Genomic DNA, 17,580 nt, shown 5'->3' with positions numbered 1-17,580 from the left:
CTGGCCGCCCCGGGCCGGCCGCCGCCATCCCAGCGTTCCCTGCGAGCGCAGGGAAGCCGCTCTGGCCGCCGCGGCGACTCGCTGGCGTCAGCAGGCCGCGGAGGTGGAAGATGGCGGCGGCGGCAGCCGGGCGTCGGTGAGCAGCGCGGCCGCGGCGAGGACGGCCGATGGCGGCCGGGAGGTGCCCTCGGGGACCCGCGGGCCGCTAGGGCGCGACGGTGGGCGGCATGTCGGAGCACGCGGCGCCCGGGGCTCCGGGGCCTGGGCCCAACGGCGGCGGCGGCGGCGGCGGCCCGGTCCCCGCGCGCGGGCCTCGCACCCCCAACCTCAACCCCAACCCGCTCATCAACGTGCGCGACCGGCTCTTCCACGCGCTCTTCTTCAAGATGGCTGTCACCTATTCGCGGCTCTTCCCGCCCGCCTTCCGCCGGCTCTTCGAGTTCTTCGTGCTGCTCAAGGTGACCGAGGGCCCGACCCCTGACCCCTGACCCCTGACCCCAGCGGCCGGACCCTCCTCCCAGGGGTGCGACCTCTGACCCCGAGCGGGCGCGCCCGCGGCCTGCCCCCCCGCCCCGCCGGACCCTCCCCCCCCCCCGGAGGCGGGGGCCCGCGGCCCGGCTCCGACCTGCCTGGGGTCTCCCCGCCGCGCCGCGCCCGGGACCGGCCGCCCGCGGTCCTCGGCCCTGCCCTGGCCCCGGGCCGGCCGCGCTCTGCGCTCGCCCCTGCGCGGGACACACCCCTGCCGCCTGCCTGCGCCGGAGCCGCTCCTCGTTTCCGTCGTGGCCCGCTCCTGCCTCGGGGCGCGCCCCTTCCTTGGGGCCTTCCACGCGCCGCCTGCACGGAGCCGCGGGGTCGTGACCGAGCTGAGGACAGCTGCCCGCGTTCGGTCAGCGTCACCGCGGCTCTGCCGCCCCGGCCAGGGGCCTTGTGCGAAGCCGCTTCCCTGGGGAGCAGGGGAGGGTCGGCCCGGACACCGGGACCGCCCGGGGCCTTCTGAGGAGGGTCTCGCCGCGGTGACCGCTGCGCCTCTTCAGAGAGCGCTCTGGGTCCCTACGCAGTGGCGAGCGGGCTGGGCGCTGGCCATTGGGGATCTCAGCAGAGCGCTCCCACGCTGGGGCTGGAGATGCGGAGCTGGCCACTCGTGGGGGGGGGGTGCTGGCCTTCGAGGCCCCTGGGGTGCCGGCCAGGCCGGTGGTCTGCTGGAAGGAGCCCAGACCTGGCCTGCCACAGCCGACGGGAGGTCGCTGGTCCCTTGCCTGGAGACCGCCGGCTGCTGCTTCCTCCCCACAGCCCCCCAGAGCATCACGGCCCCCGTGGAGGGTTCCCGGCGGGGGTCCCTTCCTGGGGCTCGGAGTGTGTGACGTGACTTGCTGGGTGGGGGAAGCGCTGCCTTCCCCCGGGCAATGATCAGGGGCTCGGGCTCTTGGGAGCGGGTCCCGTTCTGCCTGCTGCTTTCTGAGTGCGGAGCGGGTCCTGTGTCTGGGCCAGCCTGGCGCCCGGATGTCCGCGTCGTAGGTCAGCAAGTGTCCTGCGAGGCTCTCGGGCTCTCCAGCTCTTCTCTGTGGCCCAGGGGTCTGTGGGCTAAAGCCTGAGGCCTCGTGAACCTTGAGAACTGCCCGACCCCTGGTGTCCTCCGCTTTGTTCATCTGCACGGTGAGGGCTGACGTTGCCGCCAGTTCCAGAACGCTCCCTCCCCGCTCTGCCTTCCCAGCGTCCGGTGCCCTCGCTGCAGAGATGGAGGTTCCTCCGTGGACGTTCCCACCGCTGTCTCTTCCTGTGGTCCCTGTTGAGCTAAGCACACAGCCGTGAGACAGCCCAGACCCCCCAGTTCCTCCACTGGGCCAGACTCGGGGGGAGCAAGAGGCAGTGGCTGGGGCCCACGTTCCGGCAGCCTTGGCTTCCACCTCTGCTGGTTTTCCTGGCATCAAGGCCAGGCCAGGACCTCCCCAGTCCTGCAGCAGCGGGCACTAGGTGCCCCCGCCTGTCCGGTTGGACTCTGAACTTTGGGCAGCCTGACCCTGCAGCCACTGAGCGATGCCTGCCTGGTGACAGGGGCTCTGATGTTCCGTGCCTTTGCCACTCCCTCCCCTGTCTCAAGTATGGAGGTGATCCTTGGGCTCGCTATGATGTGTGATAAATGTGTGGAGTGCCCCAGGGTCCCTGCTGGGAAGCGGGAGTCCCCGAACACATGCTCTGTGCCACGTCCTGCCTGCTTCTCTGACACGGCCTTGAGAGGCCAGAGCAGGAGGGAGGGAGAGCAGGCTGTGGGCTGAAACAGGCAGGGTCTGTGAGATCAAGCAGACTCAGCCCTCGGGGGAGGCAACCAGAAGTGCATGTGCAAAGGCACTGGGGTGGCAGGTCAGCAGGAACAGTGGGGCTGGGTGCATGGGGTCGCATGGAATGGCAGAGATTGGGGGACTGTGGGTCCCCATGCAGGGCTGGCTGCCACCTTGCCTGGGTACATAACGGCTGTGGCAGGTCTTTGGAGGCACCAAAGCTGCGTCTGCCCTCTTGTTCCTAATGGGGAAACTGAGGCCCAGATTCAGGCAGGCCTTGTCAGGTAGAGTAGGGAGCTTCTAGCCTTGTCTCTGGGGATCTCTCCACTTAGTCAAGGGCAGTAGATCTGGGGCCTGAGGGCAGGGAAAAGATGCTGGTGGGGAGACCCACCCCCAGGTGCTGGAGAAGGCACCAGGGTGACGGTGGGGAGCTGGGGTCCACGCTGGAATCACACGTTGGTTCCACCAGCTCCCCTCAGTTCATGTGCCTTTCGCAGCAGGACACGTCGCTCATATTGTGTCTTGCCCTGTTTCCTACTCTTGGGACCCAGCTTTCCTGTCCAGTTCCACCTCTCCAGGCCATGCGGCTTCTGCCTTAGTTTCCTCATCTTCAGACTGGGAAGGGTGGTGGCAGACACGCATGTCCCCAGAAGAGCCTGGCCGGCCCCTGGCACCAGGCCACACTGCATGTCCTCCCTCTTTTGAGGTTTTGGTGCACGGGCAGTGCTGTCTTTGGCCCAGAGCAGGGGCACGCTTGACGTCTGGTGTCACCCTGCGGCTGCTCTGGCTCAGCGGTCTCGGAGAGAAGCTGGGGTCCTGAGGGGCACTGGGTGGGCTGGTCTGTGGGCGGCTCTGCAGGCTTCCTGAGGAGGGGTGGGCGTTCCATGCTGCGACCTGAGCACCTGGGGCTCCGGGGCCTCATCGCTGTCCTGCGGGGCTGCTTCTGGCTGCAGGCAAAGGAGGTGCAGTTCCTCTCGCCCCAGAGACGGGCCTTTGGAGCTGGCGCATCTCCAGGGTCGGGGTGGGCGCCTGGCTTCAGGCCGAGCCGGCCCCAGGATTACAGCAGCCTGTGTGGGCGCTGGGCTATGTGTCCCCTCAGCTCGCAGCCCCCGGCCAGGTGGGGTGGGAGTCTGGGCTCTGCTGCCCAGTGTGTGAGGCAGGCGGTCCCCCGCGGCACTGGCAGCACGTGCGGGGCTCCTGTCATCCCCGCCGCTGGACACCCGCTTTCCCCGGAACAGTGGTGGGAGTCCCATTAGGCCAGCTGGGCCCTTTTCACAGGGGTGCGGGTCGTGGGTAGTACGTGGGCGTGTCGCCCAAGACGAAGGATCCAAAGGCCCCATTAGAAGTGCAGCCATCAGACCTTCATGAGGGGTGGGCTCCGGGGGGCTGGTGGCCCCATTGACGCTCCTGCTTCAGGGCAGCCCGAGGCGGTGACTTCGTGGGGCAGTCCGTGCTGACTCGGGGCAGTCACTGGGGGCTGAGCAGCAGCCCCAGCCCACCCAGCCATGCCAGGAGGATCTCACTTTACAGATGGGGACCTGCCGTCCTGGGAGGGGTGCAAGGGAGCTGGGCTGGGCTGGTGAGGACAAGGCAGAGCTGGAGGCTGCTGGGCGCACTGAGTCTGATCCCCGCCCCCCCCCCCCCAAGGCCAGGTGGCATCCGTGCTCCCTTGGGGCCCCTGCAGAGTAGGGCCGGCGCGCGGTGCCCGGGCCTCTGCACTGACCTTCTCCCGCACCCCCCGCCCCCCGCCAGGCGCTGTTCGTCCTCTTCGTCCTGGCCTACATCCACATCGTCTTCTCTCGCTCGCCCATCAACTGCCTGGAGCACGTGCGCGACAAGTGGCCGCGGGAGGGCATCCTGCGTGTCGAGGTGCAGCAGAACTCCAGCCGCGCGCCCGTCTTCCTGCAGTTCTGTGACGGCGGCCGCCGCGGCAGCTTTCCCGGCCTGGCCGTAGAGCCGGGCAGCCCGGAGCCTGAGGAGGACGAGGAGGAGGAGCTGGCCGTGGACATGTTTGGGAACACGTCCATCAAGGTGAGCTGGCCGGGTGTGCTGTGCCTGGGGGCGCCTGGCGAGCTGCGATTCACCTGGGGGAGGGGGGCCTCCCTGCGCCGGCCTGCTCCTGCCTGCTCCTGTGTGGCCTTGGGGGCGGGATGGTGCTGGGCAGACTTGAGGCCTTGGGCCGTTTCCCAGCCCTTACTGGAAAGGGATAGGCCCATTTCCAGGGGCACCAAGGGCAGAAAGCAGGGAGAAGGAGGCCCCTGGAGGCCCTGGGCCGAGAGCTGGCAGCTGGTCCTAGCTGTCCTGGACCGCGGGGACTGGGGAATGCCCTGTTCCTGGAGACGGGCAGTGGCTGCTGGAGCGAGCAGGGTTCCGGGGGGTGTGGGCGAGGCCACGGCCCCAAGAGGAGGACCTGCTGAAGCAGTTAGGGACTAGGGTCCCGTGATTGGTGAGGACCTGGTCAGGCATTCCCCGCTTCAGGATGCTGACCCTTCCTTCCAAATGGCCCCCAGGGGAGCATGGTGTTGGGCAGGGGGCGTGTAGGAGCTTACAGGTCAGAGACCTTCCAGCCCTGGAGGTGGGGGTGTCCCAGCGGAGGCTAGAGGTCACAGCAGCCAGGGGCGGAGTGTGTGTCCTTGGTCAGCAGATGAGCTGGGACCGTGGGCCAGGCTGCTGCTGATGCCCTTCCTCTCGGCCGCCCGCAGTTCGAGCTGGACATTGAGCCCAAGGTGTTGAAGCCACCGGGCAGTGCTGAGGCCCCGAATGACAGCCAGGAGCTCCCCTTCCCAGAGACACCCACAAAAGGTACACCGCAGGCCCCTGGCTGGCCCAGTGGGGAGCGGGTGACTAGATCTTGGGGTTGTGAGTTCGAGCCCCGTGCTGAGTGTTGAGATTTCTTTCCTTTTTTCTCTCTTTTTTTTTTTTTTCGAGATTTTTATTTATCAGTCTGGGGGAGCGAGTGAGAACAAGCACACACACAAGTAGGAGGGGCAGAGGGAGCGCGACAAGCAGATCCCCGCCGAGCACGGGGCTTGATTCCAGGACGCCAGGATCATGACTTGAGTCAAAGGCAGATTCTTAACTGATTAAGCCACCTGGGTGCCCCGCGCAGAGATTTCTTGGAAAATAAAATCTTAAAAAAAAATAAAAAATAGGTGGCTCAGGCATTAAGCGTCTGCCTTTGGCTCAGGTCGTAATCCCGGGGTCCTGGGAGTGAGCCCCACGTCGGGTCCCTGCTCATGTTCCCTTGCTCACTGTCTTTCTGTGGAGTAAATAAAATCGTAAAAGAAAAAGAAAGAAAGAAAGAAAGAAAGAATCACCCACATCTCGGGCTGATCAGACGTGTGCAGCGTATCACTTCAGGGGGTCGTGCCCTGGGGCCATCCCCCGTGCAGAGGGCCGGCGGGCCTGAGTGGCCGCCCCGCCTCACTTTACCCACCTGTTAGCAGCCTGCGGGGTGGGACGGATGCCCTGGAGCCCCAGTAACTGGTTCCCTTCTCAGGGAGTCTCTGGGTGGGGGTCATGGGACCCTGACCCACCCCCTCGCTCCCCGGAGCCTGCCGGGAGTGGTCGCCCAGCCCCTCAGGGAAGACGGCTGGACCGCGGCTCATGGGCCTTGTCCCCACAGTGTGGCCGCAGGACGAGTATGTCGTGGAGTACTCGCTGGAGTACGGCTTCCTGCGGCTGTCCCAGGCCACGCGGCAGCGGCTCAGCATCCCCGTCATGGTGGTCACTCTGGGTCAGTGTCCCCTGGGGTGAGGCGGGGGGGTCTCGGGGGCTCCCAGAAGCACTTGGGTCCAGGCGCCGGGTCCCCTTTCCAGCTGCAAGAAGCTTCCTCTGCGGCATGTCGGGTGTCCGGGTCACGGCGTCACTAGGGTGGGGGTCCTGCTGCACACGCTGTCGTGTGCCTGCCTACAGACCCCTCACGGGACCAGTGCTTCGGGGACCGCTTCAGCCGCCTGCTGCTGGCCGAGTTCCTGGGCTACGACGACATCCTTATGTCCAGCGTCAAGGGTCTGGCCGAGAACGAGGAGAACAAGGGTTCGAGGGGCCCCGGGCGCGGGCGGGGTGGGGTGCAGCGCGGCAGCTGGGCGGGCACTCACGGCCGCCCCTACCTCCGGGCAGGCTTCCTGCGCAACGTGGTGTCCGGGGAGCACTACCGGTTCGTGAGCATGTGGATGGCCCGCACGTCCTACCTGGCCGCCTTCGTCATCATGGTCATCTTCGTGAGTGCCGGGGGCTGGGGCAGGGCGGGCGTGCGGGCGAGGTGCTCCCTGAGACATCCCGCGCCCTTGCTTGCAGACCCTCAGCGTGTCCATGCTGCTCAGATACTCCCACCACCAGATTTTTGTCTTCATTGGTGAGTCTCCCTGCCCATCGGTGGGTGGGAGGGCTGGGCTCCGCCCCCCGGCCCCCAGGGCCCCCTGCCCACCTCGCCCAACCGCCGGGCACCTTACCTGGTCTGCCCGCGCGCCGCTTTCTGCCCGCAGTGGACCTGCTGCAGATGCTGGAGATGAACATGGCCATCGCCTTCCCCGCCGCGCCCCTGCTCACGGTCATCCTGGCCCTCGTAGGTGAGGACCTCCTCCCCTGTCCCTCCTGGCCCCGGCCCCCCACACCCCCGCCCGCCCAACCGCCAGCCTCCCCACAGGGATGGAGGCCATCATGTCTGAGTTTTTCAACGACACCACCACGGCCTTCTACATCATCCTCATCGTCTGGCTGGCCGACCAGTACGACGCCATCTGCTGCCACACAAACACCAGCAAGAGGCACTGGCTGCGGTGAGCACCGGTCCCGGGGAGGCAGGGGCGGGGCGGCGGGCCGCGCTCACTGTGCCCCCCACCCGCCCCCGCAGCTTCTTCTACCTGTACCATTTCGCCTTCTACGCCTACCACTACCGCTTCAACGGCCAGTACAGCAGCCTGGCCCTGGTCACTTCCTGGCTGTTCATCCAGGTGAGGAGCCTGCCTCGCTCTCCATGGGGGCGTCTGGCCTATGCCGGGTTCCACGGGGGGCCGGGGTTCTGGCTCCGGCTGCTGGCCTGACCCAGAGCCCCCCGCACCCCCAGCATTCCATGATCTACTTCTTCCACCACTACGAGCTGCCTGCCATCCTGCAGCAGATCCGAATCCAAGAGATGCTGCTGCAGACCCCACCGCTGGGCGCCGGAGCCCCCACGGCGCTTCCCGATGACCTGAACAACAACGGGGGCTCCCCGGCCGCCACCCCTGACCCTGCTGGCCAACCGCCCGCCCTGGGCCCTAGCGTGCCGGGCGGTAGTGGGGGCCCCAGTCCCGTGGCTGAGGCGCCCAGCTCTCTGGTGGCTGCGGCAGCTTCGGTGGCCGCGGCAGCCAGCGGGGACCTGGGCTGGATGGCAGAGACGGCTGCCATGATCACAGACGCCTCCTTCCTGTCTGGCCTCAGTGCCTCCCTCCTGGAGCGGCGGCCCGCTGGTCCACTGAGCCCTGGTGGGGGGCTCTCCCGAGTCCCCCAGGACAGTGCCCCCTCCAGCAACTCCCTGGCACGTGATACAGCGCCCCCAGCTGCCGGGGTGAGTGGGCCCACCCCCACCCCCACAGCCCCAGTGGACCCATCCCCAGAGGTTGGTTCCTGAGCCTTGGGCAACTGACCGCCCCCTCCCTGGCCATGTAGGCCCACTGGGTACCACCTGGCTGGAGCCCTCGTATCAGGGAGGCTGTCCCGGGGGGTTCTTGGGGTGGCCCAGCCTGCCTTGGGTGGTGTCAGGGTCATCGGGTTTGCCCAGAGGGGCTTCTCTTCCCTAGTGTGGGGCCTGCTGGAGGCCTGTCCCTGCTGCTAGTGGTCGGCCCCTCAGCCTGTGAATCGTGGCAGGCCAAAGTGGGGGGGGTGGGGGCTCCATGGAAGGTTCCTGAAAGGGCTGGTGAACCCTGTGAAGTGAGCTGTTCCTCAGTCACAGAGCGGGGCAGGTCTCCCAACAAGGTGAACGCTGGCGGGGGCCACCCTCGCGGTCCCGGCCCGCTCCGCTGGTGCTCCTCATGCTCAGTGCCTTTTCCACGGCCCCTGACCCCAGGTGTGTGTACCAGGGCTGGGGTCCCGGGAGGGCAGAGCTCGCGCCTCGGGCTCGGGGATGCCGCGCACAAGCGCCAACATGGAGGGCGGTGGCCGGGCGCGGGGCTCCAGCCCTGCTGGGGTGGGAGTGGGACAGGGCTGGTGGCCGGACGAAATCACTCGGTGAGGAATGCAGAGCGCTCATTCCATTCTATTTAATGCAGTGTACAAAATTGTGTTTGTATATAGAATAAACTGTTCGCAGCGGCCGGAGCGTCTGTGCCCGGGCGGGGAGGTGCCGCAGGCTCGGGGCGGGGCTTCGCGCAGGCTCGGGGGTGGGGGCCGATCGGGCAGGGCCCGGGGAGGGGGTGCCTGCGCCGGGCAGGGGGTGCGTTCCCAGGGTCGTCGAGCGCCTTCAGGTGCTTCGGAGCAGGCGCAAAGGCCGGTCCCCGTCCCCCAGCTGGGCCAGCAGCTCGCCTCGCCGCGCCAGGGCCTGGCGGAGCCGCTCCCGCGCACTCTCGATGCGCTGCTCCAGCTCCTGCAGCTCGCCGGGACCGGGAGGGCCCGAGGGCAGCACAGCTGGTAGGCGGCCGTTGGAACACAGCCAGACCGGGCCCTCTGGCCGCCCCGCCTCCTCCGAGTCAGGCGCCGCGGCGGCTTCTGCGGGCTCCAGCAGGAAGCGCACGCGACGCTCCCTCGCCACGGCCCGGCGCACCCGGGTCCAGTTCGCCGCGCCCGCAGACGCTGCCGGTGCGTCCTGCTGCTGGTCCTCCAGAGCCCTGGGGACGTGCGATGTTAGGGGCTGGGTCCGTAACCCCCGGCGCGCACGTCCACTTTGCTCCTGGGGTCAGGGTCTCAGGGCGACGGAGCGGCCTTGTCCCGCGGGGGAGGTCTAGGGTCGCAGCGGTTGGGAGGGGGTGGGGCCCTTTACCTGGGGCCTGGCTCTTCGGCTCCTGGAGGCTCTGTGTTGAGGGCGCGGTGGATTCTCTGCAAGCCCAGAGGCTCGGTCGGGGTCAGGGGGTGCTGCCCGCCCCACCCCCACCTCCACCCTCCACCCCCGGCTCGCGCCTCCGGTCGTTCACCTGGCTCGTGTGCAGCCAGTACTGCAGCTTCTTGCCCCTGCGGATGCGCGGGAGCACCAGGTGGTAGAAGACGTGCTCGCCCAGGCAGCTGAGCAGAGCGCTGCCCAGCCCCAGGCAGAGCAGCACGAAGAGTCCGGAGAAGTGGTAGATGCCCACCTGCAGCGTCTGGGGGTGACACGTGGGCACAAACCCTTCACGGGCAGGCCCGGACCCGCGCGGAGCCCTGGCGGGGGGCGGGACTCAGGCCCGTCGCGAGAGGAACCTGGGGCTGCGGAGCCGGATTGGGAGGCTGGCCTTGCGCGTCAGGGAGGGGGGTGGGCGGGCGGCCAGGTTGCCCGGGGAGCGCTGGAGCTGGGCTTTCGTAGAAGCCGCTGTGCACGATTCTGGGCAGCGAGATTGACCACCTCACTTAGAGGCCCATGCAGGCTCAGGGCCCCCCACCCCGGGTCCCCGGCCCTCCCCACCTCTGTAACGGCGAGGACGCGCTTCCCACAAGGAACCATCCGGTACCACTTGTCGTGCAGCAAGTCGATGAAACCGGAGGACTTGTAGCGGCTGATGAACTCGGACAGGTTGGAGGTGAGCGGCGAGTTCTGAGGGAGTCCGATGCCGTAGCCTGGGGGAGGCCAGGGGTTGGGTTGGGGCCAAGCTGGACACAGCCCCAGAGGAGCCGCCCCCAGGGCCACTGGTCCTGGAGGCCCCTCACCCTCCATGGCGAAAGGCTTGCCCACGGTCAGCAGTTTACAGTCGGCGTCGATGGAGACCTCGTAGTCCAGGAGCGACTTGTCCATGATGAAGGCGTTGAGTTTGGGGGGGTCGCTCCTGCGGGGGTCGCGCAGTAGGGGGAGAGGCCTCGCCTTGCCTTAGGTGCCCCGCCCCGACCCTGCATCCTGCCCGTCGGCCCCGCCCACTCAGGTGCCCGGCCCCGCCCCGCCCCGCCCCAGGTTCCCCGCCTATCAGGGCGGCCGCCCCCACATCCTGCCCGTCGGCCTCGCCCCCCGCGTCCTTCCGTCCGCCCTGCCCCGCCCCAGGTGCCCCTCCCACCCAGACGCCCGGCCCCGCCCCCCGCGTCCTGCCTCCGGCCCCGCCCCAGGTTCCCCGCCCACCAGGGCGGCCGCCCCCGCACCCTGCCCCTCGGCCCCGCCCCCCGCGTCCTGGCGTCTGCCCCGCCCCGCCCCAGATGCCCCTCCCACCCAGGCGGCCGCCCCCGCCCCCGCATCCTGCCGGCCCGCCGCGCCCCGCCCGCCGCGGGGCCTCACGTGAGCATGGCGACGCCGTGCGGCGTGGTGGGCGCGCTGTGGCGCCGCATGTGCGCGTGCAGGTCGGGGAAGCTCTTCTTGATGTAGGCCTCGGCGCTGCTCTCCCACACGGTGCCCACGCGGAAGCCCTGGGACGGGTGGTGCAGCTGCGGGGTGGGGCAGCGCGTCGGCCCCGGCGCTCGCCCGGCCGGCCGCTCCGTGCGCCCCCTCCCCCGGCTCTCCCCCGGCTCCTCCCGCTGCCGCCCGACTGGGGCGCGACCACCTGGGGGCTTCTCTGGGCTCCGCGGGGTCCGGCAGCAGCCCTGCCCCACCCACTCGACGCCAGGAGCTCCCCAGTCGTGGGGTCACCCGACGGGGCCCACTGTCCCCCGGGGCAGGGTCGCTGGGTGAGAGCCGCTGTTCTAAACGCCCACGTGTCCATCTTCGCGCGGACCCGGCCCTGAACCCCAGACCTCCTCCCCTTCCCACCACGTCCTCCACGGCTCTCCTGGGCTCTCACGGGACTCTGTCCCCAGCGGACCCCTACACCTGGCCTCCTGGGTCTTCCTGCCCCGGTCAAGTTGACCCTGTACTCCCTCTTCTCTCCCGAGCGTCCCGGAACCCGCCCACCGCTCAGCCCCCCAGCCCTCCGGGGACAGTCCCCTCTGCCCTGGCCTCCCCGCGCAGTCCTGCAAACTCCTAACGGGTGAGTGAGCGGGTACACTGACCCAGGCCTCCGGATGTGGCTACAGCACCCCGAAAATGCCAGACCTGAATGGGAGCCTCTGGATCAGTGCCGTCTAGAACGTTCTGGATTTGCGCTGTTCTCAAGTGGCCGCCGAGCACTTGCAGCCGGTTAATTTGTGAAGGTGGTGAGTGGCCAGCCCACCAGACAGCTTTGGGTCTAGGTTTCGTTCCCCCTTTACAAAGGATGTGGGGCCTGGGGTGCCGCAGAGCAGGCTAAGCACCCCAGGACACAGCCTGGTCCCAACTGTGGGAGCCGCTACTGGACAAAAAATTTCTGCAGCACCAATTTCTGGGGCACAGTAACTGGGGAGGAAATCGACCTGCAGTGGTGCGTGTTTAGGACCCAGATTCAAACAAAGCGTGGGCGGCAGGAGGGAGAGCACTGGGAAGAGGGGACCCTGATGCGGGAGACCTTCCAGAATAATCATGGTGAAACGGACAAAGAATCCAGAGGCTGGGGCTGTCCTGGGGGGGAACCTGGCTGGGAGTTGATTTTGAAGCTGGAGGATGGGCTCATTCCTGGCACTCATTGCTCCCTACTCAACCACGTTTCAAATGGGGCGCCTGCGTGGCTCAGTGGCTTGAAGCCTCTACCTTCAGCTCAGGTCACGATCTCAGGGTCCTGGGATCGAGCCCCGCAGGGCTCTCTGCTCAGCAGGGAGCCTGCTTTCCTTCCTCTCTCTCTGCCTACTTATGATCTCTGTCAAATAAATTAAAAAAAAAAAAAAAAGAATACTTCAAATGTTTCATTAAAAGAAATACCTAGACTGGAGCCCACCTGGGCTCAGCTCATAGCCCTCCAGGGCCATGAAGGAGGGAATGGGGGAAGTTCTGTCCCAGGAGGAACTGCTCTGGACTCCCTGCAGGGTGTGCCCTGTGCCTCCTCCCACTCTGCTCCTGCCCCAGGGCCTTTGCACCTGCTTTGCTTTCTCTCCCAACATTCCTCCCTGATATCTACAGAAAAGTGCCTTCAATGTCACCGCCTCCCAGAGGATTCCCTCGTCCCATTTGAGATGTGCCTCCCAGTACTTCCTGTGTCCCCACGCTGCCTTATTTCCTCCCTGACACTGGATAGCCACCTCACACACCACCCAGCTGGCTTGTTTTGCTTCTTGACACCTCCCCTGCAGTGTGCAGCCTCCGCTGGTTTTGTCCCAGCTGGGCCCCCGAGGCCGGCACACAGCAAACGCTCTAGGAACGTTTTCTGCAGCAGGCAGCTGCACGTGTCTGCGTCTCAGGATGGGAGCTGGGGGAGCGGGCGACCCCCCAGCTTGGACTTCCAGGGCCCATAACCGCCCACCTTGGGGTCATGGATCCCCGACAGCTCCAGGAAGGTCTTGTCCCCGACCATGACGGCGGCCAGGTTGGCCGTGTAGCTGGACAGCACAAGCAGGCAGAAGATGGCCCACAGGTTCATGAGCAGACGTCCCGTGGGGCACTTGGGCGTCTTGCTGGACACGGTGCGTCCGAAGAGGATGGCATAGCAGAGGTTGAGGGCCGAGGAGTAGGAGAACACGGTGGCCCGGTTCCGGCCACGGGGCGTGAGGCCGTAGGGGCTGCGCCACTCGTACAGTGTGAGGAAGAGCGCCGTGAGGTGCAGGGCGGCAAAGACGCCCAGCCACATGGACCAGTGCAGCGGCCACATGAAGGCGCCGATGGGCGAGGCCGTGTCGCGGGCCCGCACCATGATACCCAGGCTGGTGGAGAAGAAGGGGCTGCTGAAGTCCAGCACCTGGGAGCGGGCCGAGTTGATGCTGAAGCTGGTGACGGCCATGTGCGCCCTGCCGGCCAGCAGGTCCCCCACCAGGCCAGTCCAGCGGCCGTCCCGCAGGGCGCCATACTTGCCGTCACCCACGATGTACAGCTCGAAGTCGAAGGGCGTGTCGTCCGCCAGGCGCTCCAGCAGGTCGATGCAGTAGCCGAAGCAGCACCTGCGCAGGGCGCGGGGTACCGAGCCGTTGGCCAGCGCGGCGAACAGCGCGTCCAGGGTGGCCGAGTCGTTGGTGCCGGGGGCCAGGCACAGCTGCCCCGCGGGGCACTGCCCGTCCTCGTCCGGCTCCCGGGCAAACACGAAGGGATGCTCCACCAGCGTCACCACGCGCAGCTTGGGCCGCGCTCGGGCTCCCGGCGAGGGCGGGGGCTGTGCGGCGGCGCCGCCCGGCCCGGACTCCAGCCGCCCAGCCCGCCAGCTGCCCACGGTGGCCCAGGCCGGGGCACCCCGCGGGTCCTGGCGCAGGCTCCACACTCGGAAGTACCGGGAGATGTGTACCTGGGAAGAGCGGCTCACCCACACGGGTCCCGTGCGGCCCCGGAAGGACGTGTTGGCCAGGAACCTGGGGGGCGGGGGGGCAGCAGGGGGCCAGGGTCAGGCAGCCTGGGCTGGTGGTCAGGAGCCCTCCAGCCGAGCTCAACCCCCATGGGGGTCACCTCTCTGAGCACACGGCGGGGACCACGGAGGATGCTGCTGTGTACCCCCCACCAGACCCCCTGACCAGCCAGGCACCCACGTCGTGAACTAGTGACAATGTCTCCGGCCCAAAGCCAACGATTGCCCACTTGAGACGCCTGGGTGAAGCCACCTGGTGCTGGCACGCTGTCCACCCTGCAGGGCTCCCGAGGGATCAGGCAGGAACGCATCCCTGCCAGCCTCACCCCTCCCCTGCCCCTGCCCTTCACGTTTCTCTCCCAGGACCCTGAGCCCCTCGCCCGACCCCTTCCCCCGGCTCTGCGTCTGCCTGCGCCATAAACAACCTCCTGGGGAGGGGCCAGCCCCGGCATACAGCAAGTATCCCATGTAGATGCTCCCACGGTGCCCAGACGGAGGCGAGCGGATGTGGGGCCCGGAACCCACCCCCCCGCACACACACGATGGGGTCCTCACTCACCGCGCCAAGAGGCGGCCGGAGGACACGGGTCCGGCCAGCTGCCGGTCGTTGCAGTTGACCGTGGTGGGCAGGAGGGCGTGCTCCGGCTCCACCCGCGCGGCATGACCCAGGGCTCGCACCACCAGCTCCACAGCGTCGTGAACAGCGGCCTCCAGCGGCGGCCGGGCCACCTCGCCCAGGGCCAGCAGCCCCAGAGGCAGGCCCTCGGAGGGCAGGACCTCGGCGGACAGTGGCGTGCCCAGCAGCCAGTGGGGAGGGCCGGGGGGTACGGCCTGCAACACCTGCCATGCACGGGCGGGGCTGCAACCCAGGAGCACAGCCGCGGGGGCAGGAGCCGAGCCCCCTGCTGGAGCCCCCAGGGGGGCCAGGCGTGCCTGCAGCCCCTTGGCGCCTGTATCTGGCCGACTCAAGTCCAGCACCAGCTTTGGGGCCCTGCCGGCTCGGGCTGTCCAGAGGGCCACCAGGCCAGCAGGGTCCCGCACACGGCAGAGCACCAGGCTGGCCTCCTCCCAGGCATGCGCCCGCAGCAGAGCCACCAGCACGTCCAGCAGCGTCTCCAGGGGGCTGGCCCAGTCCAGCTGTAGGTGGAACGGGTTCTGGCAAGGGGGTGTGTCACAGTTAGGGCTGGCGACCTGGGACCCACCAAACCCTTCCCACACCCATCAGCAGGTGTTCAATAAAGAGACGTCCCCTTCAGAACTGGACAGCATGCCTGCCCCCTCCAGCCCACCCCTGCTCTAAACCTTATTTCCCCACTGCCATCCACACCAAGCCCAGCCTCCTTGGCCTGACATACAGGGCCTGCTCTCTCGCTCTGGCCACCCTGGTAATGCCCCACCTTGAGGCTTTTTGCATTTCACAGCTAGAATCCCTTTCTCCCTCTGTGCCAGCCAACTCCTATACATCCTTCAAAACCCAGCTCCATCACCCCCCTCTATTCAGACTTCCCTGGCAAGCCGGGGATTTGAGGGCCTCTCTGTGCCCAGTGGCACCCAGAAAGTGCTCCTGGATTTGCCTCTAGCCTGCGAAGGACGAGATAGCTTGCCAGACCTCTAAGGTTTTACAAAGGTGGGGACAGGATGCGGAGGGCTGGGGGTGCTGTTTAATCCTTCCGGAAAGACGGAGTTAACAACGGCAGAGCCTTAGTTCCTGGAGGCGGCAGCAGAGGGCGCCACAGGCCCGGGTTTGGGTTCTGCATCTTCCCTGCGAGGGTCGGGTGGGGGGGGGCAGGGGGCTGGCCTCGACACTGGGACAGCTGCGTTTGTGAGACCCCAGGCCTCCTCTAGGGACCCCATCCCCCTCCCTGAGGCGAGGGAAGCCCTGGAGGGGGCTTCAAGGTGGGTTTGAAGGGAGGCCCCTACTCTTCCCCGTATCCCTACCCTGGACCCCTCCTTGCTGCCCAGGGAGGGGGTCTTTCCCGGGACGCCCAGAGCCCTGTCAGTCACCCGTTTCTCCTCCTCATCCCATCTTCTCCTTATTCAGGCCCGAATCCAGGCCCAGGGCTGGAACCCCCCATCTCCGGGGGATGGAGAGGTTTGAGTGACAGCCCCCCCGGAGGAGGCTGGGAAGACCCTCCAGCAGCCGATGGAACTGCACCCCCCGCCCGCGCCCCGGAGATGGAGCCTGGAGGCCTGCTTCCCGTCCAGCCCTCGGCCGGGGGCGAGAACTGGGGGAAGCCCTCCGCGGGCAAGGGACCCTGCTCCGCGTGGCGACGGCGCCTCTGACCGTTAGCAGACGGTGGCCAGCCAGACTCCGTCACCGAGGCCCAGGAAACGGGTCTGCACGGGAGCTGCGTGCCCCGGAGGGACCCTCGTGCGGGTTTCGCCATCCCGGGTCCAGAAGCATCTCACGGTCCCGTCGCTGGTTCGGGTTCCCTCGCTCGGGGGGCATCCGGGGCCCAGGAGTCCAAATGGGTCCCGCGAGCCGCCCCGGGGACTCCCTCTGGACTCCTGGGCATCCCGGGGGCGGGGGATGGGGGCCTCCTGTCTCCGCCGTCCGGAATCCGGTCCCGTGCGCCCCGGCGGCTCTGGCGTCGGACCCCCGGTCCCCACGCCCCAGGGGCGCCCCGGCGCGCCCCTCCTCCGGATCCCTGCGTCCCCGCGTACCGGGACCCCGAGGGGCGCGCGCGCCTCCCGCCGCAGCACGCTGAGCACGGGGGTCTCCGTGGCCGCCGCCAGGAAGTGCAGCTGCAGCAGCTCGGGCCGCGCCTCCGGGAAGGCCAGCACGGCCGCCACGCCCGGGGCCGCCAGCGTCTGGCACAGGCCACGGGCCAGCGAGGCGGGGTCGCGGGCAGGGGGCGCGGCGGCCGCCAGCTCCAGGCTCAGGTTGTGCGGCAGCCGCGACGCCAGGGCGGCCCGGGCCAGGGCGGCGAGGACGCGGGCGCGGGCGGCGGGCGCGCGGGGCAGGAGGGCGCCCAGGCGCACCGAGCCCCCCAGGCGCGCCAGGACGCCGCACGGCTGCGGGTGGCCCCCGGCGGGCCCCGGCCCCAGCGCCAGCGCCAGGCAGAGCCACAGCGTCCGCACAAACTCCATCCCAAAGTTGCCGGCGCCGCGGCGGGGCGGCACCGCGGGTGCGGGCGCGCGGGAGGCGGGATCTCTGCGTGGCCCCGCAGCTCGCCGGCCCGCCCCGCGGGGCTGGCGCCTCCCTCCCGGCGCGCCAGGGCGACCTGCGCCCTCGCCCCTCCCGGCCCCTCCCGACGTCAGCCACGCACCAGGCAGGAGCAGGACCCACTGCCCAGGGCAGGAAACTGAGGCTCACACGGCCACGCCGCGCGGGGGTGGGGGTGGGTTGTGGCACCAGGCCACGGGCTCTTCCCAGCTCCCTGCCAGGGGAGTTAGCGGCCCATTCCACAGACGAGAAAACCGATGCTGAGCACCAGGAAGAGATTTTGTGCCAAATTCAGTCCTCACGCTTATCCTGTTCCATCCCAGGACGCCCCACGCCCCCTCCAGCCTGAGGACACGGCCCACGGCTGTCAGGGAAACTGCGGCCCAGGAGGGGTACGCTGGCCTTCCTGGTCACACAGCAGGGCCGCCCATCTCCACGGCTACCTAGACCAACCCACTTGAGTGCGCTCTGACATCGTGTGCACCCTGGGGAAACTGAGGCAGATCATGTCTGATGGGAACATGCCGGGTAGATCTCCTGCCTCCCGCTGCCGGCAGGGAACTCCTCGGAACAGATTTCAGGACCCGGTGCCAAATGCCCTTGCTCTGAAAAGCGCTTCCTGCTTGTCCCCAGCACTTCCTCTCTACCCCACCTGCCTACAATCAGCACATGCCCGGTCAGATTTCTGTAGCTTCTTCTGCTTTCTTTCCCAGTGGCC

At 68.0% G+C, this 17,580-nt stretch overlaps 2 protein-coding genes across 3 annotated transcripts; one reads left to right on the top strand and one right to left on the bottom strand.

The window, feature by feature from the left end:
- Positions 1-63: 63 nt before the first annotated feature.
- On the top strand, positions 64-8,570 carry TMEM259 (transmembrane protein 259). 2 transcript variants are annotated; one of them, XM_032304434.1, is made up of 11 exons: positions 64-458; positions 4,029-4,307; positions 4,979-5,078; positions 5,902-6,012; positions 6,192-6,314; positions 6,399-6,499; positions 6,576-6,633; positions 6,767-6,847; positions 6,925-7,057; positions 7,132-7,231; positions 7,345-8,570. In XM_032304434.1, exons 1-11 carry the CDS (start codon positions 228-230, stop codon positions 7,888-7,890), a joined length of 1,863 nt encoding a protein of 620 aa, XP_032160325.1. In that variant the 5' UTR covers positions 64-227; the 3' UTR covers positions 7,891-8,570. The 2 variants fall into 2 exon arrangements, with proteins under 2 accessions (XP_032160325.1, XP_032160322.1); XM_032304431.1 differs by having other exon boundaries at positions 65-458; positions 6,764-6,847.
- GRIN3B (glutamate ionotropic receptor NMDA type subunit 3B) lies at positions 8,499-16,815 on the bottom strand. Its single transcript, XM_032304576.1, has 9 exons — positions 16,361-16,815; positions 14,256-14,851; positions 12,671-13,703; positions 10,645-10,790; positions 10,092-10,207; positions 9,850-10,001; positions 9,386-9,550; positions 9,235-9,290; positions 8,499-9,082 (listed from the first exon to the last, which is right to left on the bottom strand). The coding sequence occupies exons 1-9, from the start codon at positions 16,784-16,786 to the stop codon at positions 8,719-8,721; spliced, it is 3,054 nt and encodes a 1,017-aa protein (XP_032160467.1). The 5' UTR covers positions 16,787-16,815; the 3' UTR covers positions 8,499-8,718.
- Positions 16,816-17,580: the final 765 nt, after the last annotated feature.

This window comes from Mustela erminea, chromosome 1 (assembly GCF_009829155.1).
Source record: "Mustela erminea isolate mMusErm1 chromosome 1, mMusErm1.Pri, whole genome shotgun sequence".
Lineage (NCBI taxonomy): Eukaryota > Metazoa > Chordata > Mammalia > Carnivora > Mustelidae > Mustela > Mustela erminea.
This window is presented reverse-complemented; position numbering and strand designations above follow the sequence as displayed.